General features: G+C 41.3%; 4 protein-coding genes, 1 long non-coding RNA gene, 2 other non-coding genes and 1 pseudogene across 8 annotated transcripts; 2 read left to right on the top strand and 6 right to left on the bottom strand.

Moving 5' to 3' along the window:
- Positions 1–773: 773 nt before the first annotated feature.
- Positions 774–3,165, bottom strand: LOC115739184 (pentatricopeptide repeat-containing protein At1g62350-like). The gene is made up of 3 exons (XM_030672184.2): positions 2,825–3,165; positions 1,698–2,084; positions 774–1,192 (listed from the first exon to the last, which is right to left on the bottom strand). The coding sequence occupies exons 1-3, from the start codon at positions 3,113–3,115 to the stop codon at positions 1,163–1,165; spliced, it is 708 nt and encodes a 235-aa protein (XP_030528044.2). The 5' UTR covers positions 3,116–3,165; the 3' UTR covers positions 774–1,162.
- Positions 3,166–3,473: 308 nt separating this feature from the next.
- LOC115739327 lies at positions 3,474–3,576 on the bottom strand. The gene has a single exon (XR_004015218.1). It is a non-coding gene; the product is annotated as a U6 spliceosomal RNA (small nuclear RNA).
- A 1,117-nt stretch (positions 3,577–4,693) lies between these two features.
- On the top strand, positions 4,694–5,750 carry LOC125316760. The gene is made up of 2 exons (XR_007199844.1): positions 4,694–5,375; positions 5,533–5,750. It is a non-coding gene; the product is annotated as an uncharacterized LOC125316760 (long non-coding RNA).
- A 4,949-nt stretch (positions 5,751–10,699) lies between these two features.
- On the bottom strand, positions 10,700–10,802 carry LOC115739325. The gene has a single exon (XR_004015215.1). It is a non-coding gene; the product is annotated as a U6 spliceosomal RNA (small nuclear RNA).
- A 4,582-nt stretch (positions 10,803–15,384) lies between these two features.
- LOC115739188 (DNA-directed RNA polymerases II, IV and V subunit 8B) lies at positions 15,385–17,786 on the top strand. Its single transcript, XM_030672187.2, has 5 exons — positions 15,385–15,474; positions 15,579–15,652; positions 15,778–15,935; positions 16,499–16,614; positions 17,410–17,786. The coding sequence occupies exons 2-5, from the start codon at positions 15,586–15,588 to the stop codon at positions 17,519–17,521; spliced, it is 453 nt and encodes a 150-aa protein (XP_030528047.1). The 5' UTR covers positions 15,385–15,474; positions 15,579–15,585; the 3' UTR covers positions 17,522–17,786.
- Positions 17,787–18,043: 257 nt separating this feature from the next.
- LOC115739247 lies at positions 18,044–18,450 on the bottom strand (annotated as a pseudogene).
- Positions 18,451–18,551: 101 nt separating this feature from the next.
- On the bottom strand, positions 18,552–19,079 carry LOC125312468 (endochitinase EP3-like). The gene has a single exon (XM_048271800.1). It carries the CDS (start codon positions 19,077–19,079, stop codon positions 18,552–18,554), a length of 528 nt encoding a protein of 175 aa, XP_048127757.1.
- Positions 19,080–20,987: 1,908 nt separating this feature from the next.
- LOC115739183 (endochitinase EP3-like) lies at positions 20,988–22,027 on the bottom strand. Of its 2 annotated transcripts, XM_048286048.1 has the most exons (3): positions 21,885–22,027; positions 21,563–21,770; positions 20,988–21,427 (listed from the first exon to the last, which is right to left on the bottom strand). In XM_048286048.1, exons 1-3 carry the CDS (start codon positions 21,981–21,983, stop codon positions 21,021–21,023), a joined length of 714 nt encoding a protein of 237 aa, XP_048142005.1. In that variant the 5' UTR covers positions 21,984–22,027; the 3' UTR covers positions 20,988–21,020. The 2 variants fall into 2 exon arrangements, with proteins under 2 accessions (XP_048142005.1, XP_030528042.1); XM_030672182.2 differs by having other exon boundaries at positions 21,563–22,026.
- Positions 22,028–22,641: the final 614 nt, after the last annotated feature.

Here is a 22,641-nt window from a genome sequence, read left to right as displayed (position 1 = left end):
TCCTTTCTCGCATTTGTTGTATGCAAAGTAATTCCTTAAGGTCCTGTTAATGAGTATCTTCTTTGCTCTAGTTAAGCATACTAAATGTGCAAAAATTCACTTTTGAAAACAGTGATTACACATGGCTCGGGATAGTTGTTACATTCAAACCATAAAGTTTCCTTAAATAGTAATTAGCTAATGTGCCAAGAACAGTCGATATCAAAATTCATTTCTCGATATGACTAGTAATTTTACATAGAGCATGACCTATTAGTAATAAGTTGAAGTAACGATAATATTCGTCCTCGCATTATTACCATGCAAAAGTAACTATCAATACATCTGTAGCAATTTTTTTTTTTATCTAAATACCCGACTGAGGTAGTAACTACCTACATAGCCAGCAACTGGGCCATGGAAACTATCTATCTTTTGGCACATCACTAGCAGAAACACCATGTTCCACATCATCCATTACGTCTCATCCGGGAAAAAAGAACGACCTTTTGAAGAAAACATATTCAAACATATGCTAAAAGAATTACTTTTGCCACAACCTAAATTCAACAGAACATGCAATTTTCCTGCCTTTCCTTGCACTTATAGATAGCCCAGCACGCGAGAAGAAAGGAGAACAAGGTAATATCATCACCAAACAATCCAATACAGAGGATCAAATGCATTGAGGCATCCTTAAAGGACAATAAAATTCCTGATAATAGGTTGACAACTCAAGGTATATTCGGGATTATCAACAGTAATGTCTACTGACTGATCTATCAAGGAAGAACTCAACTGGAAGCAACTTGTGACCATAAAAAATGAGGTCCATCCACAAACAAATAGAACATCTACATTTTCTGATTAATTTAAAAACCTGTTCCATATAACATAAGCAACAGTGACTTTGCAACATGAGAAAAGACACCATCAGCACCTGTTATAAACATCCGGAATCTGCTTCATCTGGCCTAAGCTCCTCTGGATTAGAGACCTAGCCACGTATGAATGCCTATTAACATTTTGAGAGTGATCACCCGTGTCTCTATTTCAACAAAAAAATTCAAGATCCTGCTGCAAACCATGTGCAATGATTTTGATAGAAGTCGGCAAAAGTGGTGCGTCTTCTCATTGCTGGAGGAGAACTTCTAGCTGCTCATGCTTGCATAGCTGTAAGTCCTCAAACAAGTTCAACTGACCTCCTCTTCGGCTGGAAAAGAATAAGAACAGAAGTTAAGAACATCTTCAAGATGCCAAGTTTCACATTGATGCAAATCACAAAGTCAAGTTCAAGCATCAAGAAAGGCGAAAGGATAATAAAAACTAAAGCCATCACAATACTTCTCCAGGCCTCCATAAGTTATCATTAATGAATAGAAGATTGGCACTCAAACAACAAAATTAGGTCATAAATCCCAAAAATTTATTATAAGCAGCTATCAATGGAAAGAAGGAATATGTTCTAGTATAAATGTAGAATATGTGTGGAAGCAAAATAACTCTCAAAAAGCGAAGAACAAATCGGACCACTGACCACTATTCCTACTTGAACAAGCCAAGAGTATAAAGCTCTAGTTCCCGTTGCGTCAAACAATCATTTTTGAGCAATGATGACTGGCCTTAAAGAAAATTCATCTCCAGATAACATCCAAGAGACATGAGCATTTATATATAGAACATAATGCTGGAATGAGCATGGAAGAGTGAATTCATACATATTTTCTTTCAACTTCTTCTAGGAACTTTTTAGGAGAATCCAAATATTCAACACAATCTCTCTTCACGAACTCTACCAGTTCTCTTTCTCCGGCCTTCTCTAGATTTCTTATGAGGATCATCAGGGTAAATTCATTTGGGGAACGACCAGCCGCTTTCATCTTCTCATAGGTCTGCATTGCCTTTTCAATCATGTCCGCTGTTAGATATGCTCCAATCATCTCCGCATACGCCCTTGTGTCGCCTTCAATCCCTTCTTTCAGAAGTCCGGAGAAAACAACTTCGGCAAGAGTGACCATTTTGTTCTTTCCCAATAGTTGGATCATCTCGCAACGCAATGCAAGATCAGTTTGGTACCATTCCTCCTTGCACACGTACTCAAAGACCTATAACTGGAATCTTTTAGATAGAATGAGAACAGTACAAAGGAAATATTGAGATAGTGCATCCAGAATTCACACCACCCGTTTGATACAGCAAGGGTATTGCTTTGTTTCTCTTTTTCCTCAAAATACTAATGAGAACAGTAGTTTGATTATGCTCAATGTTGTTTCCCTTGACGAAACATGCAAAACCTGCATTTCTGCCAAAGGTTAACTATTGTTATCTGTTAATTTGAAATTAATCTGCACAGAGATTCTCCTTTCTTTGTGAATGCCTAGTGTAGAAGATTAGAAAGAGTACCCAAACCCGAACTCAGAAACTCCTAAACATGGATAAAATCTATAAGGCCATAAAAGCCTACAAGAATCATTGTTGCAAGGTAAGCCAATCTCATCAATCAACAATCGACCCATTTTCCACAAATCGCCCATGCCAGTCACTAGCTCAATGTACCGATTGAATCACCGATAACCAATGTGAAAAACGAATTCACCAAACTTCAGAGCAACACTCAATTGCCAGATCACTAGGTCTGCTCATACCAGTCAGAGCATCCGCCACAACCAAAGAATGCAACTTACATAGACACCAGAAATGGCCTTCTAAACTTGCAATTCCTATCTAGAAGGGCAGAGATCTTTCACATCAAACACCAAAGTTACAAAGAGAGAATTCGAAAACCAACAAGAAAAGCAAAGAAAACGAAGACCCAGGAACCACACGAACTCCAAAAAGGCGATACCTTGAGGGCCAAATCGACCTCGTTCTGTCTCTTGAGCTCGGCGAAGGTGTTCAAGAGGTCGGATTTCAAGAGCCGAGCGAGGGTCGTGCTGAGGACGTGGCTCAACCGAGGAGTGGATTTGGCCAGCTTGAGGGACTGGACGGCTTGTATGGCCTCCGTCGACAACACGTCCGACCTCCACAGAGGCCTCCTCGTACTGTTGCGAAGCCCGCAGGTGACGAAGCTCGTGGCGGGAGCTTGGTGGAGACGCGGCTGGACAGAGCGAAACGGGAGAGACAGAGAAGCCTCCATGGCTCCACCTTGGGTTTCGGGCCCCGTCTGTCCAAATTGGGTGTACCAGGCTGAAGAACTTGTAATAATTCTACAATCAAATGCAAAATTAGTTTGAGAAGATAATAAGATAAAAAGCAAAAGCAATCTCGTTTTGTCTGGAAAAATATTAAAATAAGTATGAAAATAATAAGATAAAAATAATTTCGACACATTAAACACGAGATCAATCATAAAGATACGATACTTTGAAGATTTGTATTAGTATGAATTTGAAGATTCTCTCAATTCTAACTAGAAATGATCAAGAAAAAGGTAAATGTATTAAAATTTTATGTTACAAGGATGCAAAAAAAAAAAAAAATGGAAAAAAATACAAAAAAATTTGGACCATTTCTCGATTTGTGCGTGTCATCCTTGCGCAGGGGCCATGCTAATCTTCTCTGTATCGTTCCAATTTTATCGGATGTCTCCGAAGAGACAAGCTCTTTCGTCTCCCTTAGCAATATAAACTAAATTGCATGTGTGTTCGCAATCGATATGGGACTCTTCCTAACATTTTTTATTCTTATACGGCCCACATTGACATGTGGTCCAAGCAACTTTGTCATTTGAAAAAGAACTATAAATGTTCCGCTCTCTCTCTCTCTCTCTCTCGCTTACCTTTCCAACGGTCCTTTAATCTCAAAGTATTCTACAGTGTAAGCCACAGTCTTTTAGGACATAATGCAAGACAAGTGTTCTGCTTTTGTGACCCTTTTTTCTTTCAGCGTGGTGTCTTATGTACCCTGTTGTCTTTAGGGTTCATCTTTGACAGAATCATGTTCTACCGTCAACTTCCACCTTAGTGTGCAGCATCTGCACTGTTGTCTTTACAAGATGTCCTGCCTTCCTTCTCCTTTGTCTCTTATGCTTTATTTTTTCCAAAGTCGCTTTATCTAAAGTAATCTGCTTTATAAATTACTTTTCTAAATCGGAGGGGGAAGAAAGAGATTCTTCCCGTTTTCTTCTTCGATGTGGAACCCGAGGATGTCAAGGTTAAAACTCCATTCTACCGGGATGCCCATATGAAAGTTGGAGCAAGAGCAGAAGTGGAGTAGTGTTGAGGTCGAGGCTTGTCGAAAGGCTCTTCAAGAGGTCGATGAAATAAAGAGATGGAACCTGATAAAGGACGATGGGTAAGCTCTTCTCGCTGTGTCTGCATCGTTATGCTGTTTTACCATTCTTTTCTCCCTGGTCTTTTACTTGGAAAATGAGCAGTAAATAAAGTGAGCAGAAACATGAACGAATGTATTATGATCTTTTCCCACTGAAAATGTTTTGCAATTAATTGCGACAGCCAAGGAGGACTTATCAAACTGGTCGTCCGGGTGGTTTTGAATAAGCTGAAGACGATACATAAGTCCGCGACTGAACATTTAGTTGGAATGGATGACGGAGGGGGCAGATTTGAGAAAGATATTGGATATCGAAGCAAGTGGTTTCTGGCCGGCTGTAGCTCATGGAATAGGAGGCATAGGAAAAACAACTCTTGCCAAGGTCGTCTTCAATCAACTGTCGCCATACTTTGGAATGTGCAGCAGTTTCCTTGAAGAGAGATGAAGGAATAGTCGAGTTGCAAAAAAAGTTATTATGGGCAAACAATATTGATGACATTGATTATGAAGAGCAGAGGATTGAAGAAACACTCCGCAAAAAGGAAGTCCTCATTGTTCTTGACGACATGGGCAAAGAGTGAACAAGTATGAGAAGTTGGTTAGCAAGTGTACCTTGTGGTTCAAGTTCTAGAGTTATTATTACAACTAGGAATAAAAATGGTTTGCATAATAAAGAATTGATATATGTCATTCCAAATTATGAAATGGAGGAAATGAGTTCCGATCATGGACTGCGGCTTTTCAGCAGGCATGCCTTCAAGAGAGACACTCCTTTAGATGACTACCACATCCTTTCAAGAGACTGTTGTCTCCATAACCGGACGACTTCCTTTGGCTCTTGAAGCATTAGGTTCGTTCCTTTATCGAGGAAGGAGATATGAAAAGACACTAGACAAATTAAGCAAAGTTCTTCACAGGATGTCGCAGGACAGTCGAAGATCAGCCATGATGCCTTAATGAGAACAAGAATAATGCAATTCACATGCAGGATTGTAGATTTTCTCCAGAACTGGGGGACTGATGCTGTCGAGAGCATGTCCGTGATAAAGGTTTTAAATGACGAGGTATCCAGGATTCATGACCGGCTAAGAGATCTTGGAAGGAGAATCGTCCATCAAAATCTTGTAACAGATCCTGGAAAATAAAGCAAAGCTACAACTATCAATACATATTCTGCTTTTTACTAAGAGATCTTCTAGTTTGTTTTTTTTCCCCCTTTGGCTATATGATCCTCTAGTACTTCATATTTCACTTCTGCAATACATTGTTCTGTTTTTGCAGATGGCAAGTTCTGACGCTGAAAAATTTAATGAATCTAGTCGGTCATTGTTAAAAACAAGATACTTGGGGAGGAAAGTGAAGCTACCCTTTGGACAAAACTGCAAGAAATCTGTAGTGATGGAAATTGATTCAGTTATGATCAATTCGAAGAGTTGTGTTTCGACTGTTGTATCGCCTTCTTCTTGATTTTTATTGTTGTCTGTTACGATCATTGTTTCTATCTTGTTCGGACCGGACATCGCCTCTTTGCTTCTGCCTTAATATCTCGATGCAATCTTCGAACTTTGCGTGCCATTCGCTATATTCGCACGGTCCATCCAACCATTTTATCAGCACGGGGAGTACACGTAAACAGAAATCGAAAGATAGCTTGTGTCGTAAGACACAATGAAACATACACCAATCTTACACCGAATTATATGATGGATTCACCAAACTTGTGTATCTGTGACGCCCGTAATCATAATACAGGCCAACATTCGGGAGAGTGGTAGCAGCCGGAATGAATCATCAATAGCCAAACGAAGGCGAGAAGCTCTCCACCTCTGCTCAGCACCTGCGCATGCGCCTCTCCCTTGATATGAAGTGCTGCATATGACAGCATCTCGACCCACAACCAGCTCATCACCTCCTGCTTCCTTCCCCCGATCCGTTCTATCTCTCGGGCCAATTCGATCCCGCTGCGGAGCAACGATTTCGAGTACTTGGTGGGGCCCAAGTTTACAGGTAGGGCAAAGATTGTGTCGCATAAGCTCTCCAGATTACTTTTCATTGTCTCCCGAAGCTCCACATCAGCTCATTGGCAGGAACAGGGATGTCCCATAGCTACTGCAACGTACTTGCCGATCTTATTTGGGCAGCGCTGCCTTCGGCGGACATCACATTATGCTGATCAAGTAGAAGATACAACATGTAGTCGGAGAGGATCTTTCAGAACTCCCTTTCATCATTCCTGTCCTCGGGGAACTTTGCATTATAACAGATTTCAGTAGCAGGATGCAACTTTATAATACTATCGTCGTAATTACCCTTGGTGACAGCATCCTTAAGTCCGTCGTGATCGCGATTGCGATCGGTCCCCTGGATTTTCCAGAGAAACCAATCACCTCTGGGCTCGTATATTTTCATCTGTCAAATATGCTTCATGCTCCGCTGTAAAAGTATTCGTGTAGAACGATCTACGTCTCACCTCCTTAAAAATAAAAATCCATAGCTTCATAATGAATGGATTCGTCGACACGTACCTCGTATTCGCCACCCTTGATCTTTTTCCATCCATGTTCCTCGGACCACAGCCTCCAACAGCTTGATGGAAGCAAGAGACCATCTTCTCGGCCACATACGATGGAAAACTGAAGATATTAGAGACAGAAACGTTTTCCCCGGCACCCATGGTGTTTATACATCTTTCTCGGACTCTCCTTCAAACTCTCAGACAGAAGGTTACAAGCAGAAATGGATTCTGACCACCTTCGATATATGAATGGTGTATCTAAGACCGCATAAGTAACTTCAGCATTAGACTCTGCTTCATATGCGGCGAGTCGGGGATTCCTTAGGTCATCCGCAGCGGATAGCAAGTTGTGGAAAAAAGAATCCAGTTTAGATGATCCTGCTTTGTGCCACTTGACTCCGGCAATAGTCCAGTCAGAGAAAACGAACATGAGCACAGCTATCACATCAAGAACAATCCCTCCAAAAAGAAGAGAATAAGTAATTTTCACATCGAATTCGGGGAGCTGATGCTTCTTCAAGCGATTGAATAGGACGAAAGCCATCACAATGTCAGTGAAGGCTATGAAGCGGAAAATGTAGCCCCACTTGGAGTGCATTGCCAATGCTTTTGTGTGGAGCACCTCGTCAATGAAATGGAGTTCAACCAATATCACCCTCAGCGCATCCACCACAGAAACTCTTCGGAAATATTCTTGGCTCATTCGACGTTGGCTGCGTGTGAAGATGAGATCGGTGAGGAAAACCTTAGAGTTCTGAAAGAAGTAGTAAGAATGCTTCACCACAATGCTCTCAGCAAGCTTTGCTTCTTCTTCATCTGCATAACCATATCCATCTAGTAGATCAACGAGATCGACAACAGATTTGCTACCTTCATCATGAAGAGACTCCTGCTGTGAGAGCACCCATTCCTAAAGCCTTGGGAGGCTCGAGAGATCAAGCGCTAGTGTCCTCTCCGCATTTTTTATGACCCCGGCAAGAAGAACCAGCATTATTGGGAACACCGGCGACTTGTCGCTGGGAAATATCTGCACAAAGACATAAACGGCGGCACCGACTTGGAAGGTGAGACTGAGCAGGTGCCGTCGCCAAAGCACTGTCCTCCAGAGAAAAGGTAGTGATGGTGTCCGGACCGCCAAGATGTAACAAGAGAAATGAGGCCCAAAATGCCCCAAGTGCTCTATCCATTTCAGCTACATGAGCGGACAAGTTGCCTTGGTTGTGAGAGATGAGCCCGATTCCAAATGCAGCTACCCAATCAGCCATCAAATAGGCCGACCAAAAGAGGAAAGCAATGCGGTTGTTCGTTGTTTTCTTTCGAAGGGGTGGGAATAGAATGAGAAAGACTTGAAGTAAGAGGCTCAGCATGATGAAGCCCCGAATGTTCCATTTGTTCCATAGATACGAAATGGAGCTAAATGCCATATTTCTGTTTAGCTTGAATTATATCGATCAACTCTAACATAATTCCGAGCACTACATGCATGGGACGAATAATGGCTAATGCATTGAGATGGTCCCATGCCTGTTTGTCAGAAATGAGTATCTATTCAAAAACCCAATGAGGGAAAAAGAATCGTGAACCAAGAAGAGGAAAGGCATTCTTCTCTTATTTTCCTTCAATTTCTTCTCTTGTTTTCCCGTCATTTCTCTCATAACTTAATCGCCGTGTACATGCTGATCCCTACAAATAACTCCAACTTTTGTGTTTTCACGACATTCCTATCCATGACCCATTTGTTCATGTTCTTTAGGTACTCGGAGGAAAGGGTTTGGGAGAGCCCGCGCCTAATCGAGGGCCATCGGCCCGCCTTTGGGCGCTACCCCTAAACTTATAATCCTTTTTTACTTCGGGCGGAAAAGAGAGGTCGCGACAACCTCCTCTTCGGTTGGAAAAGAATGAGAAGAGAAGTTAAGCAGTTCGTCTTCGAGATGCCAAGTTTTCACGTGTAGATACGTCACAAGTAAAGTTCGAGCATCATCAAAAGGAAAGGACAATAAAAGCTAGAGCTGTTACAAACAATACTTCTCTCAGCCTCCGTATGTTTTCATGATAAGCAAACTACGTATTGGAAAGAAGGATTACATTCTTAGTACAAAGGTACAACACGGATGGAAGCAAAGCAACTCTCGAAAGAAAAGCCAAGAACAAACTGGACCAAGTGCTGCGGTTAAGACTTAGATGTCTCGTCTTTTTTCGAAAAATTGTGTTTAGCGAAATTTCGTACATTCAATCAAGTCAGCTCTATTGCAAACTATAAATGATCTACTTATAAATTAGATTTTTTATTTTATTTTTTTTAAATAGATGTCCTAGAGTTTATCAACATAATTTCGACTTTAAATAGATGTCCCAGAGGAACGTGGGAAGGACACACTGTAACATTCAGCCGTTGTGTAAATTTCCATTGTATTCTAAGAATCCATCCAATGTTATATTATCGAACAGATTACATGTAAACATACATCGCTAAATAAAAAAACGTAATAATTATTCTATAGAGAATGTTGCAACTGTTTGCTGTTTTGTTTCATCGGAGATTCAGTCCGATGTTCCATTTGTTTTCACAGATCCAAAATATACTTAAATGCAATGTTTTTGCCTAGCATAAATTTTATCGATACTCTCTGATATGATTTATGGTACAACAAAATGTTAGGACGAATAGTGGGAGATGTAAATGTACATGTTGAGATTGTTCCTTTCGTGGTTTTTAGAAAAAAAAAAAAAACTATTCCTAATCCAATGGGAAACTATTCAGCAAATGAATACAAATAAGGTATCTCATGCATTAAGCGGCAAAAGAAAAGTATCTCCCGGATGGATGGCGCTTATTGCTTTGTGTTGGGTTGATGTTTTATTCTCAAATAGATCGTGTCCCAATTCTACTTGCACATGCACCGGTAAATGCGTGAGTTTTGAACTACAAAACTTCGGAGATCCCTAATTACATTTTATTGTTTTATTATTGAAGTGTTTAGTAACACCACATCTAACAAAGCACTAGGTATTATTCATCAATAAGATCTATCTAACAAGTCATATGAGTGCGCTTGTATAGGATGAGCAGGTTATCCTCCATATCGGGAAAATAAGATCCTCTCAAGACCTCCCAATTTGACAGCCGACATCTTTGAACGTCTTTGCAAGTAGTAGATTGCTTTCCCTAACTGGAATACGAATGCTTTCAAACGACTCGCAGCTTAACCAGTATCGTTCATCGATTCGACCGAGTTCTTGATTCGATGCGGCCCGACACCCCGCGTCGCGCGGCTTTTGGCCTGGCGAAAAGTGGGCTATTAAGATGTACTTGCATCAGAAGAAACCATAGCCTGCTTAATTACTGACTTGTGGAACACCTCAGTCAAAAACCCTGCAAATGGGATCTGGCGCTTCTTCCAGAGGAATGCCCAGAGAGATGCCAAGGCTTTCTGTTATGGAGCTACCACAAATACTGAAGGTAAGTGAAAATCAGGTTCTGTTCCCAATAAGATTGTCTGAAGACGGGTAATGCTTGCATACATTCTTCAGAAAACATGCATAAAACGACCAATGAATTGTTGTCTTCAGCAGTTAGATTTAGCATGTACCTTAGCTTAAAATAAATTAAGTAAATTATGTTAGCTTGGATGACTCGGCGTTTCAATCTTTTGAAAGAAAATATTATGGTCCTCGATTATTATTAATCAAATAAAAAAAAATACCTTCCTCTAACACATCATGTTGATAACCTTCAGCTATTGCCTCTACAATTTATCATTTCAAAATATACAACACTTTGAAGATTTGTATTACTATTGGCGGTATTAATCTTAATATTTTCAAAGCAATTACAATTAGAGAGTATATTAGGATTGATCAAGCAAAGGTGAATGTAATAAAATTTCATGTTACCCCAAGGAAGCGAAAAAAAATCATATTGAGAAAGTACAAAAAAATTTGGACCATTTCTCGATTTGTGCGTGTCATCCTTGCGCAGGGGCCATGCTAATCTTCTCTGTATCGTTCCAATTTTATCGGATGTCTCCGAAGAGACAACCTCTCTCGACCCCCATTGAACAATATAAACTGAGTCGCATGTGTGTTTGCGATCGATGTGGGACTCTTCTTAGCTTCTACTTATTTTAAGATTGGCCATCGGACTTCTCGTCACTTTAACATTTTTTATTCTTCTAAGGCCCACATTTACGGCTAAACTTAGGACATGTGGTCCAGGCAACTTCGCCATTTGAAAAAGAACTATAAAATGTCTCGCTTTCTCTCTCTCTCATGCTTACCTTTTCAAATGTCGTTTTATGTAATGTAATCTATGTTATAAGCCACTTTCTTTTAAGACATAATGTAAGACTAAGTGTTCTGCTTTTGTGACCCTTTTTCTTTCAGCGTAGTGTCTTATGTACCTTGTTGTCTTTTGGGGTTCATCTAGACAGAATCATCTTCTGGTGTGATCTTAGAGCCTGTTTGGTTCAGCATTTAGCAAAAGAACTTTGAGAAAATGCAAATACTTTTGAGTTAAAGACTTTTTCCAAAATGCAAGTAGTATCCGATAAAAAATGAACTTTATAAAGTATTTTTACTTTTTGAAAAAAAAAAGTAGCGGTCGGCGGCGGTGGGAGGCGGCAGGCTGCGGCGGCGATGGAGGGCGGCGGTCGGGGGTGGTAGCGGCGGCGAGTGACGGCGGGCCGGCTACGACGGCGGTGGGCGGCGGTCGGCGGCGATGGAAGGCAATCTGCGGCAATGACCAGCGGCGCCGGACGGCGGGTGGAGGACGTTTGTTGGTGGGCGGTGGCAAGTGGCTGGTGGCGGTGGGCGGTGGCGGAGGCGGCGGCGGTGGCGACGGGTGACGGCGAGCTAAGGTGACAAATTTAAAAGAAAAAAATTAGTTGCATTTTGCAAAAGTCCTTTAGCCCAAAGTACCTCTAGAGGTAAAAAAATAAATGAATCAAACACCATTTGCATTTGGAACCCCAATGCTCATTCCCAATACTGAACCAAATAGGGCCTTAGTGTGCAGCATCTGCACTGTTGTCTTTACAAGTTGTCCTGCCATATCTTTGCTTCCCTGCCTCGTCCTATTCTCTTGTGCTTTTTTGTTTTTTTTTCAAAAGTTACTTTTTCAAAAGTAATCTACTATATAAACCACTTTTCTTTGAGTATTATTATTACATATAGTTAAGGTAATACCTTCACCGTTTTGCTAACATTGCGATTATGACACAGTATATAACATAAGCTGCCAAACAAACAATAAGCAGTGATGACTTCGCGAAAAGCGATCTTTCCCCAAACTTAGGAAGCCGGAATGGGTAGCGACGATGTATTTGGAGGCAAGTACCGAGAGTTTTTTGAGCTTCGGAGGACCGGACTCTTCCCATGGATTCACTGACTGCCTCTGCCATGGCTCGGTGGATGCCGGGTTCCCTGTTTTTAGAGAGACGTTGGACTCCAAGTTGGCGAAAAAAATTGAAAGAAGAGCTTCCCTGTGCGATGGAGAAGAACTCCATCATCTACATAGCTTCCGGTTGTTGGTGCCTTCGCGAGCTCACAGTCATGGTACGACAAAAACTTCTAAATCGGAGGGGAAGAAAGAGATTCTCCCCATTTTCTCCGACGTGGAACCCGAGGATGTCAAGCTTAAAACTCCATTCTACCATGATCTCGTATTGAAGTTGGAGCAAGAGCAGAAATTGAGTAGTGTTAAGGTTGAGGCTTGTCGAAAAGGCTCTCCAAGAAGTTGACGAAATGAAAAGATGGAACTAGATAAAGGACGACGGGCAAGCTCTTCTCGCTTTTTTCATAATCATAGAACATGTTCTTCATAAATTCTACCTAACTGTCCAAAAAGGTTTGTAGTGATCAAGATTTCTATTGTGTAGTCTGTGAAGCTTTCGTGCTTCCATCGTTTCTGCTGTTTTGCGATTTTTTTTTTAATCCCTGGTCTTTTACTTGGAAAAGGAACAGTAAATAAAGTGAGTACAAACATGAACGAATGTGTTTTGATCTTTTCCCACTAAAACTGTTTTGTGCAATTAATTGCGACAACCAAGGAGGGCTAATCAAACTGGTCGTCGCGGTGGTTTTGAATAAGCTGTAGACAATACAAAAGTCCGGGACTGAACATTTAGTCGGAATGGATGACGGAGAGGCAGATTTGAGAAAGTTAATAGATATCGAAGCAAGTGATTTGGGTTGGCTGTAGCTCATGGTATGGGAGGCATAGGAAAAACAATTCTTGCCAATGTCGTCTTTCCTTTAAGGGCAAGATGATTGACCTAGCATCTTCCATAGCTTCATATTTCTTCTGAAATACATTATTTATCGAAGCAAGCACATATGACCCACTTTTTAGTCATCATCATGCCCCTATCATAAGTGATGCGCTCGATCATCTTGTATTTAAGGAATTCTTTAATGAGAATGGTCGAACCTCTAGATATCATATACTTAAGGCATTGTACCATATGAAGATAACTGAGGGATCATCGGTTAACGAGCATATTTTTGAAAATAATCTATCACTTTGGAATTGGCAACGGTTTCCTTGAAGACATCCAAGAAAAAGTCATCAAGATATGAAAGAATAGTCGAGTTGCAAAAAAAGTTATTATTGGATCACTGTAAATTCTTCAGAGGCGAACAACATCGATGACGTTGTTTATGGAGAGCAGAGGATTGAAGAAACACTAAAGTACTCATTGTTTTTGACGACGTGGACAAAGAGTGAACAAGTCGAGAAGTTAGTCAACAAGTGTGCCTTGTGGTTCAGGTTCTAGATTATTATCACAACTAGGAATAAAAAATGTTTTGCATAATAAAGAATTAATGTATGATGTTCTACCTCATGAAATGGAGGAAATGAGTTTGGATCATGGACTGCTGCTTTTTAGCAGGCATGCCTTCAAGAGACATTGTCTCTATAACTAGACTACTTCCTTTGGCTCTTGAAGTGTTACGTTCGTCCGTTTATCGAGGAAGGAGATATGAAAAGAGACGAGATAAATCAAGTAATGATATGTAATGTTCGAGTTACTTTCTCTATATCGTGACGAGTTAAAGTGTTTCGGCCATGTCAAACGTGGACACCAAATTTCAAAGTTGGCTTTATATGTACCAGCAAATGTGCACACTCATTGCATGTGGGCGATTTTTTTTTTTTTTTATATTTTAGTTTAGTGAAATCCTTTTACTATGAAATAATTGGATAATTAATAGGGAACCATATTATTGGTAAACTACACAATCTACAAAATTGTATGTACGAAAAGATCAAGATTTGATTTTATTAGAAAAGTTGTAGTAGGATACAAAAAATTTAAATCTTAATTGTAATAGTAAGAGACGAATTAAAATTAAACTTACACAGCTGCCCATGGGTACAACCTTTATAAAATAAATCACTCCAAGATATTTGCCAAAAAAAAAAAAAGAGAAAAATATTTGAGGTCCTTATCATTTGAAGTACAAAAACATGCATAAGACGACCAATGAATTGTTGCTTTCAATAATTAAATTTAGCATGTACCGTTGTGTTAGAGTGTAGTTCATACTCTCTATGATAGTAAGCTACTCCTATAGAATATCTTTTTATCTTATAATTGTGGAATGTAGCAGAGAAGTGCGAGTGCTAATTATAGTGGAATCATCTGCTGAATGTAACCCTAGTTTAATGGTGAATCAAGATAAATATTGTGTCTTGATTTCCTTTTCTCCCTTTAATGTTTTATTTCGTTGTAGTTGTGCGTCGAATCCTAACAATTATTTTTAAATAATTAAGTAAATTATGTTAACTTAGATAACTCAAGGTCTCAATCTTTTGAAAGAAAATATTATGGTCCTCGATTATTATCTATCAAATGAGAAAAATTAAGCAGTAAAACACCTTCCTCTAACAAACCATGTTGACAATCGTCAACTATTACCTATAAAATTTGTGATTGCATGTAAGTAACTCTATTGAGAATGATCTTTTTCTATACTTGCCATGTAAACTCCATTGCTCATATTTAATCTCGTACCTAATAGTTTTCCTCCTTTTTTTTTTTTTTTCCAAGAGTGGCTTATTCAGTCTAGATTGAGCTGAGTTTTTCCTTGCCATATATATGGAAAAATAGTCCGAGTGAATCAGTTCCCGATCTTCACTTAGAAAGTTGATCGAGAAAGCCTTTCCCTAGTAGAACCTAGCATGGAAGAGGGGTCATCCTTGCTGATGCAAATCGAAAAGGTCTTGTGAGGTTATAATTGGATATACCATTATTTCTGGTGCATTTTAGCGCAGTTTGGACTATTGATTTACGTAATTATAAGTAATTAATTAGATTTATGACAAAACTTAGAAATAAAAAAAAATATTCACTTTAAAATTGCACATGACAACTAGCATGACTGAAAAGTTACAAAAAAAAAGAAAAGAACAAACTATGATTGAGCTTTGCTAAAATCAAGCATAGAATGTTATTTTGATGTTAAGATAACTTTTGATCCCAAAGAGGAATATACTATAGTTTATTTTCTTTTGAGATATATGACCATGAGAATATTATGACATGGATTATTCTAGGAAAAAAAAAAAAAGAGAAGAAGAAGAATTGATTATTCATTAAATAGAAAACAAAAGGCAAAAGAAGCCCTCTTCTTCTCCAGTTGCCGACCTCTCTCTATCACTCTTTCTTCACCCCAGTCGCGGCGGGGAAATTCGCGTGTCTGCTCTGGTATGGCGGTCGAGGCGCTCTCTCTCTCTCTCTCTCTCTCTCTCTCGGTTCTTTTTGTGTGTGAATCTTACGTTGGCTGTAACCTCAATTCGAGTTCTTGATAGGTGAAAGATGATACTTCTCGAGGATGTCTTCAAAGTCGAGAGGCTCGACCCCGACGGCAAGAAGTTCGACAAAGGTTCGCCTCTGCTTTTTTCGATTGCTTCTTCTCCGCTAATTTTTCGTTTTTGGGTCCGTCAAAAAGCTGTTTTCGACAGCATTTCGCGGATGTTTCTTACTCATGGTTTGCTTTCTTTTCTTCAGTAACTCGGATTGAAGCACGAAGCGAAAGATTTGACATGTTCATGCATCTAGATGTGAATACTGAAATATACCCAATAAAAGAAGGACAAAAGTTCACCATGGCCTTAGCTACTACATTAAATCCGGATGGAACTCCTGATACAGGATTTTATACCCCGGTATGATCTTCCTGCTTTTGTACACAATCTCTTTTCTATTTTATGGGTCAGTGGATTGTTGCTTCTTTTACTCCATAACTCGATGCTTGTCCATCTCACTTGTCACCTTTGGTGATGCCATTGATGTAAATAATTGGCCTGCTGTTCTAGGGTTTTCTAAACCCTCCCAATCGTAATTCTGGGCTGTTTTGAGTAGAATGTGCAATCTGCTTGGAGGTCTGGAGGTTCCAGAATTGTTGTGGATAATTTTCTCTTCTCTGAACCCATCCAGTTGATTTTGCTGTTACCAGTGATTAGCATTTTGAGACGCAGAGATATATATATCTTGGTCGTCCTTGTATCCTCCAATTTAGTATTGATGGTATTTGGTGTCATTTGCTAAAAGCCGGCAATTTACTCCTTCAAACCTTGGGATAACATGCTTTGAACTCACAAATCTCTCTTTTTCCTAGGATTTCACACTTTTCTTGGCATTCTCTCTCTTTCCTGGATTTCATACTTTTCTTGGCATTCCATACTCTTATAATAGGTTTGAGTCTCTTACTTGTGATAACCATTGACAGGGCAATAGGAAATCCATTGCTGACAAGTACGAATATATTATGCATGGGAAGCTATACAAGATATCTGAGGATGATGCTGGAAGGTCTTCTAAAGGTTCAGTAAAAGGAGTCAAAGCGTAAGTTCTGCTTAATTTTGTTTGCATTCTTTGAGTTATGTCTGTTACATCTCTGTTACAATACTTTGGTATGCCAGAGTCAAAATCTAGCTTTTACCTTCATGTGGAAGAGTCTTTGAAGCTTTATCTTTTCTTTTAAGCTTGAGCTTTTATGGAACATTTCCTTAATTGGGGGCTTTCTCTTCTTAACACTGTAAAGAACTTCGTCGATATAATGACATGGTTTTTCTTGGGGATGTCATGTCTTCGATTTGTCGATCTACTTTATGTTGTGTCATTTGCTTCCAGCTGGACCTTGAGCCTATTCTTACCTGCTTAGAGCTTGGAGAGTAAGTTAGCAAGTGAAAGCATGTTTTTTCATGACCACTTCTAGTTTCATATATACCTCTTATCTTAGTCTGGTGCTTCTGCTTCCCTTTTACATGCCAATACCACCTATTCATGCACTGATCACTCATGGTGTCTCGACACTTAAGAACTATTTCAACCCTCGCCTCAAGTTATTCAAAATCTTCAATTGTAGGGGCATCTAATCATGCACGAGAGCTAAGCTTTTGAAACTACTGATGCAGTGGGTTTTTTAATGTACCACTGCATTGGGACCTCATGTGTACATTGGGATGCTAATGTGAGAGATTGGTGCATAGGGACCTCATGTTTAGTCTTGCGGTTGTCTGCTGACCATGGGGGATGCTAATCCACGAGATTGCACATTTAGGAATCTTCAATTGACTTGGTTAGCAAATAACTAGGTATTTTTTGGATTTACTGATGCGAAAGTTTTCTTGGCTTCAGGGAGATTTATGTTTCATATGGAGGGCTTCTCATGATGCTGAGAGGGGACCCTTCTAATCTCCATCAGTTCGACCTTGACCAAAGACTGTTCCTTTGTATCAGGAAGCTCTGAGATTTTAGCTGCCTGGATCATCTGATTTCTCTTGTTAACTATATCGAGTCGTAACTGATTTAGCAGGCCCTGAAAGGACGACGCTCTGCTCTGTATGTTGTGCCAACTGTTGCTTCATACTTTCGCTGTGGCAAAGGCACTTGATCCTGTTGGTACTTTTGCTGATGGACTATAAAGTCATAAAGACATTTGGTAGTGTACAATTTGTTGCAATCATTTGGTCCCAATGATTTAGTTTGATTGAATCGAGATACTCGGGTTGCAATTTTCTTGGTGAACTTGCTGACTTATTTCTATGTTCTCCTTTGCACTTTTTCCTCAAAAATCCGTTGAAAGGTTACATGATTGAAGGGATGATCTGGTGAAAATTAACAGTGTTACCACTTCATTCAGCAACTGCAATTCACTATTTCTCAATCTGTTTGTCACAACTCTCTATTTTTCCTTCTGTGCTGCGCATTATTGACATAATGAATCAACCCGAAAACTACTTTTAAGCGGCTTTCTGTGTGCACAACTTGATTAGCAAGTGAGATTATATCCAGGAGCGACCCCAAGTTGGTTACAATATTTGGTGTAATACTGAACCCGAGCCGGGACTGAGGCTGGGTTCTTATTATCGCACTCGAGCGCGCTGTTGATGGCTCTGATAGTGGCTCCAAACCCTTGGTCAATGACCGGGTGGGCGAATTTCATCCAGTACCACAAAGTGGTCTTGAAGGACATCAACGGGTCAGTGGACCCGGTCTCGGGGGAGTTGAGCCCATCGAACCCGATGCTCTCTCCAGCCGGGGCCGTAGTTGAAGTTCCCAGAGAGTTGGATGGGACCGTGACCGTAGTACCCCTTGTTTGGGTTGCATGGGTTTTGGGTGTTCATCTCATCACAGTAGTCCATTGCTGCTCCATCTATCTCCCTTATGTAGCAAAAATCTGCACAACCAGAAGCAGCAATCTTTTCGCTTTATATTAGTCCATAGTTTTGCATTCAATTATCTCATCAAGCTCTTTTCCCGATTTAATTTTGAAGTTATTAAGAGAGGCAACTTACATCCTGTCTCAAAAGTGACGTGAGCGAAAAATGCAGCAATCTCGCGTATCGAATCATCGACACTCCCGACCTGCCGAACTGAGGATAACTCCCCATGACCTCAAGAAACGTTCCTCTCGAGGAGAAGCCCTTCCCTTCGCAGCTCTCTGCGGCCTCCCTGATTATCCCGTCGAAGAAGGCCTCCGTCACCGAGTCTTCCACCGACACATGGTTCGTCGGCGGTGGTGCGCTACACGGGCTCGCCTGGCAACTGGTCCTGCAGTATTCATCTCCCGTGCTGCAGTAACCCCACTGGCTGCAGCACTGGTCGGCTGCGCACCCGCAATTCTGGGCCAAGGTGGTGTTGGGCAGAGCGGAGACGACGATCATAGCGAGCGCGAGGGCGGTCAGGAGGAGCTTTTTGAGCTCTTGAGGGTTGTCATCTTGTTGAAGGGAGGGATGATAGATTGAGGTGAGGCTTGGATATTTATAGTGATGAACGAGGGGAACAATGTTGCTAGAATGTTGCATGAGCTCCAAGGTCAGTAAAATTTGGAACATGCAAGAAGGGAAGAGGATGAAAATCTAGACAGTTTGAAAATGAGGACTGTGAAAGTGGTGGTGTCGGCATTGAGTTTTGGACTTGGGGCATCTATCTAGAGTGGCCACGTGAAAGTCACAGAAAAATTGTATAAAAAGTCATAAATCTATTGCTCTTTTGGTAATTCAGTTCTAAACCTTTTAACTTTACCAGTTGAATTCTAAACATTTTCATTTTTTGCCAATTGAGTTCATTCAACCAAAAATTTGACATGAACGTTGGATAATTTATGACTTTTTGGACAATTTTTCCAACACGAACCACCTGTGTGTTTGTTATTCAAAACTAGTTTAACTGTCATCCCTCTAATCAGCCAAAGAGGGTTACATTACTCTGGCAGGCAGAGTTCAAATATCTGAGCAAGCGCATTTCACCAATCACACCTTGTGGGATTACTACTTGGTTCTTGCTCTAGAGTTGTGTCTGAAGAGTTCAATCACCAGTGGTTGGTTTCGATATCATCGGTATGGGGAATTACGATTTCAGAACTGATGTTCATGTCTTTTATAAGGTGATCCAAAGTGACGGAACTATGGGGGCCGGTGGCGGTTGCCGGTCGCCCACCGGCCTCCAGAGGTCCAGTGTTCGAGTCGACATGGCCCCTTTCAACCCTAAATTTTTGGTCCGACGTGGGCTTCCAAGTAATGTTATGAAGAGCTAAAGCACTCGAGAGTTATGTCTTCTTATGCACCACATTCTTTGTTTTGCTCTCGACATGGGTGTCCGAGCTTTGCTCCTCTTGCTCTTGACCATCAACTTCTTCACCATGTTCGTCCTTTCATTCTGGATTTGCTTCTTTGCTTCCAAGTTGGATTTTGTCCTCTCGTGTAGGTCTAGCAAGGGCAGGATCAATCGTATCGGCCGCTCATATATTCTTGAATGGACGTGAAACGCATGCGAGTGACATCCTCTTTTACTAGTCAAGTTTAAAAGTTGACGTAATTAATTTACAAGTCTTTTTACCAAAACATAAACAGCATCTCATAAATAAAAGAAAAGAAATTTGAATATTCGACTCAAACTCATTCACATGACACGTAGTTAATTCAAATTGGGCCCTAAAATGGGAAAGTTTTCTCAAAAGAAAACTCATGGTAGATCTCGTCCCGATTAAGACCTCGAAATCTAATTCGGTCTCAAATAAGTCCCCGAAGTGATCATGCGATGCCCCGAGCTCCCCAGACAAAGTCATAGAAGAAAAAAAAATGAACTTTTACCAATTTCTAGATTATAATATTTATAGGTGGAGTTTTTATTGATCTATAGACCTTCACTTTTTTAATTTTGAAATAATTACACGAATTGTCCATATGCCATGGCCGACGAGGGCTGGCCTTGCTTGATCAAGAGTCGGCCGGATCTAGATCCGGCGAGAGGGACCTCGTCTACTCTCGCCCTTGCCCAAGCGTGGCCCGGCGAGTCCGACTCCAAGAAAATTCAATATCATTAAAAAAATATCTATGTCAGTGCCAATTATACTACGTAGGATGCTTAACGTCCACGTCAGCAATTTTCGACCATAATTAGCCGGATAGACTGAATTAGTATCAATGTAAAAAGGTTTAGACTAAATTGATTCGATTGAAAAATTTATGACTGAATTGATATCAATGTAATAGATTTATGACTTTTATGATATTTTTTCCGTAACGGGGGGAGGCCAGCATGTGTTGGCGGACATCCAAACAACAAGGACACTACCACTAGTTGATGTTCGCATTTGTACGATGAAAATATTATTCAAAGATCATGGCCACTTTAGGAACCAAATTTCGACTAATCCCCTCAAAAGTAAATGCAACACAATAAAGAGGGAAATAGTGGGAACAACTTCCTGGCACAACTTGATTTCACGTCTAGTCTTACTCTAGCTAGCAAGTGAGATTATCTCCTGGAGCGACCCCAAATTGGCTGCAATACTCAGTGTAATACCGAACCCGATCCTGGACGGCGGTGGGGTTCCCGCCATTGCACTCGAGCGCGCCGTTGATGGCTCTGATGGTGGCTCCGAACCCTTGGTTGATGACCGGGCGGACGGAGTTCATCCAGTACCAAAAAGCGGTCTTGAAGGAGATCAACGGGTCGGTGGCCACGGTCTCGGGGGAGTTGAGCCCATCGAACCCGATGCTCTCTCCGGCCGGGCCGTAGTTGAAGTTCCAAGAGAGTTGGATGGGGCCGCGGCCGTAGTACCCCTTGCTCGGGTTGCATGGGTACTGGGTGTTCGTCTCATCACAGTAGTCCTTTGATGCTCCATCTATCTCGTTTATGTAGCAAAAATCTGCACAACCACAAGCAGCAAAATTTTTCTCTTTAGATTAGTCGCAAACAGAAATTAATAAGCTAAGCATTCAATTATCTCGTCCCGTTCTATTCCTAATTTTAATTTATTAAGTGATTAAGAGAGGGAACTTACGTATAGTCTCATGAGTGACGTGAGCCAAAAATGCGGCAATCTCTCGTTTCGAATCGTCGACGCTCCCGACTCTGCCGAACTGAGGATAACTCCCCGCGGCCTCAAGGAACTTTTCTCTCGAGTAGAAGCCCTTCCCTTCGCAGCTGTCCGCGGCCTCCCCGGTGATCCTGTCGAAGAAGGCCTCCGTCACCACATCCGCCACGGACACGCCGTTCGTGGGGGGTGGCGCGTTGCACGGGCCCGCCTGGCAACCCGTCCCGCAGTAGTCATTCCCCGTGCCGCAGTAGCCCCACTGGCTGCAGCACTGGTTAGCCGCGCACCCACAGTTCTGGGCCGAGGCGGTGTGGGGCAGAGCAGCGACGACGATCGCCGCGAGTGCGGCGGCGGTTAGGAGGAGCTTTTTGAGCTTGAGGGTTGTCATCTTTTTGAAGGGAGGAATGATTGAAAGTGTAGTTTTTTGACGAGGTGAGGCTTGGATATTTATGGTGATGAAGGAGGGCAATTTGCATAATTGCACGAGCTTCAAAGTCGGCAAATTTGGACCATGCAAAATGGAAAGATAATGAAAACCTACATAGTTGAAAATGATGGCCGCGGTAGTGGCGTTGACTTTTCGAGTGTTTGACCGAGGGGCATCAATCTAGAAATAAAAGAGTGGCCGCAAATCTGGACTTGAACTAGTCAAAGAGGCTTAAATAGCTTTGAAACAAGGGCATTTCGCTAATCACACCCGGTGGAATTACTACTTCGGCTCCTGTTCTCGAGTCGGGTTTCAAGTGATCGATCGCCCCGACCGGCGCTAGGCTGAACGCGCAGTAGCCGGTCGAACGGGATCGTTGTCTTGCCCTTAACACGGCGATCGTGCTACTGAAATTTTTGACAGAGAAAGGAGGGCCATTAAGCTAATCAGATTGGAATGGTTCAAGGGTTTCAGAAAGTCAAACCGCATCTTTAATGGGCTATGCTCATTTTCAAAACGTGGGCACTCGAATTCAAAGGAGACCATTTCACAGATGAAGCTTCCCACATTATCGTCCCAGACTTAAAACAGTTCTAGGAAACATCCTCACCGCAAAAAA

Source organism: Rhodamnia argentea, chromosome 10 (genome assembly GCF_020921035.1).
Source record: "Rhodamnia argentea isolate NSW1041297 chromosome 10, ASM2092103v1, whole genome shotgun sequence".
NCBI lineage: Eukaryota > Viridiplantae > Streptophyta > Magnoliopsida > Myrtales > Myrtaceae > Rhodamnia > Rhodamnia argentea.
This window is presented reverse-complemented; position numbering and strand designations above follow the sequence as displayed.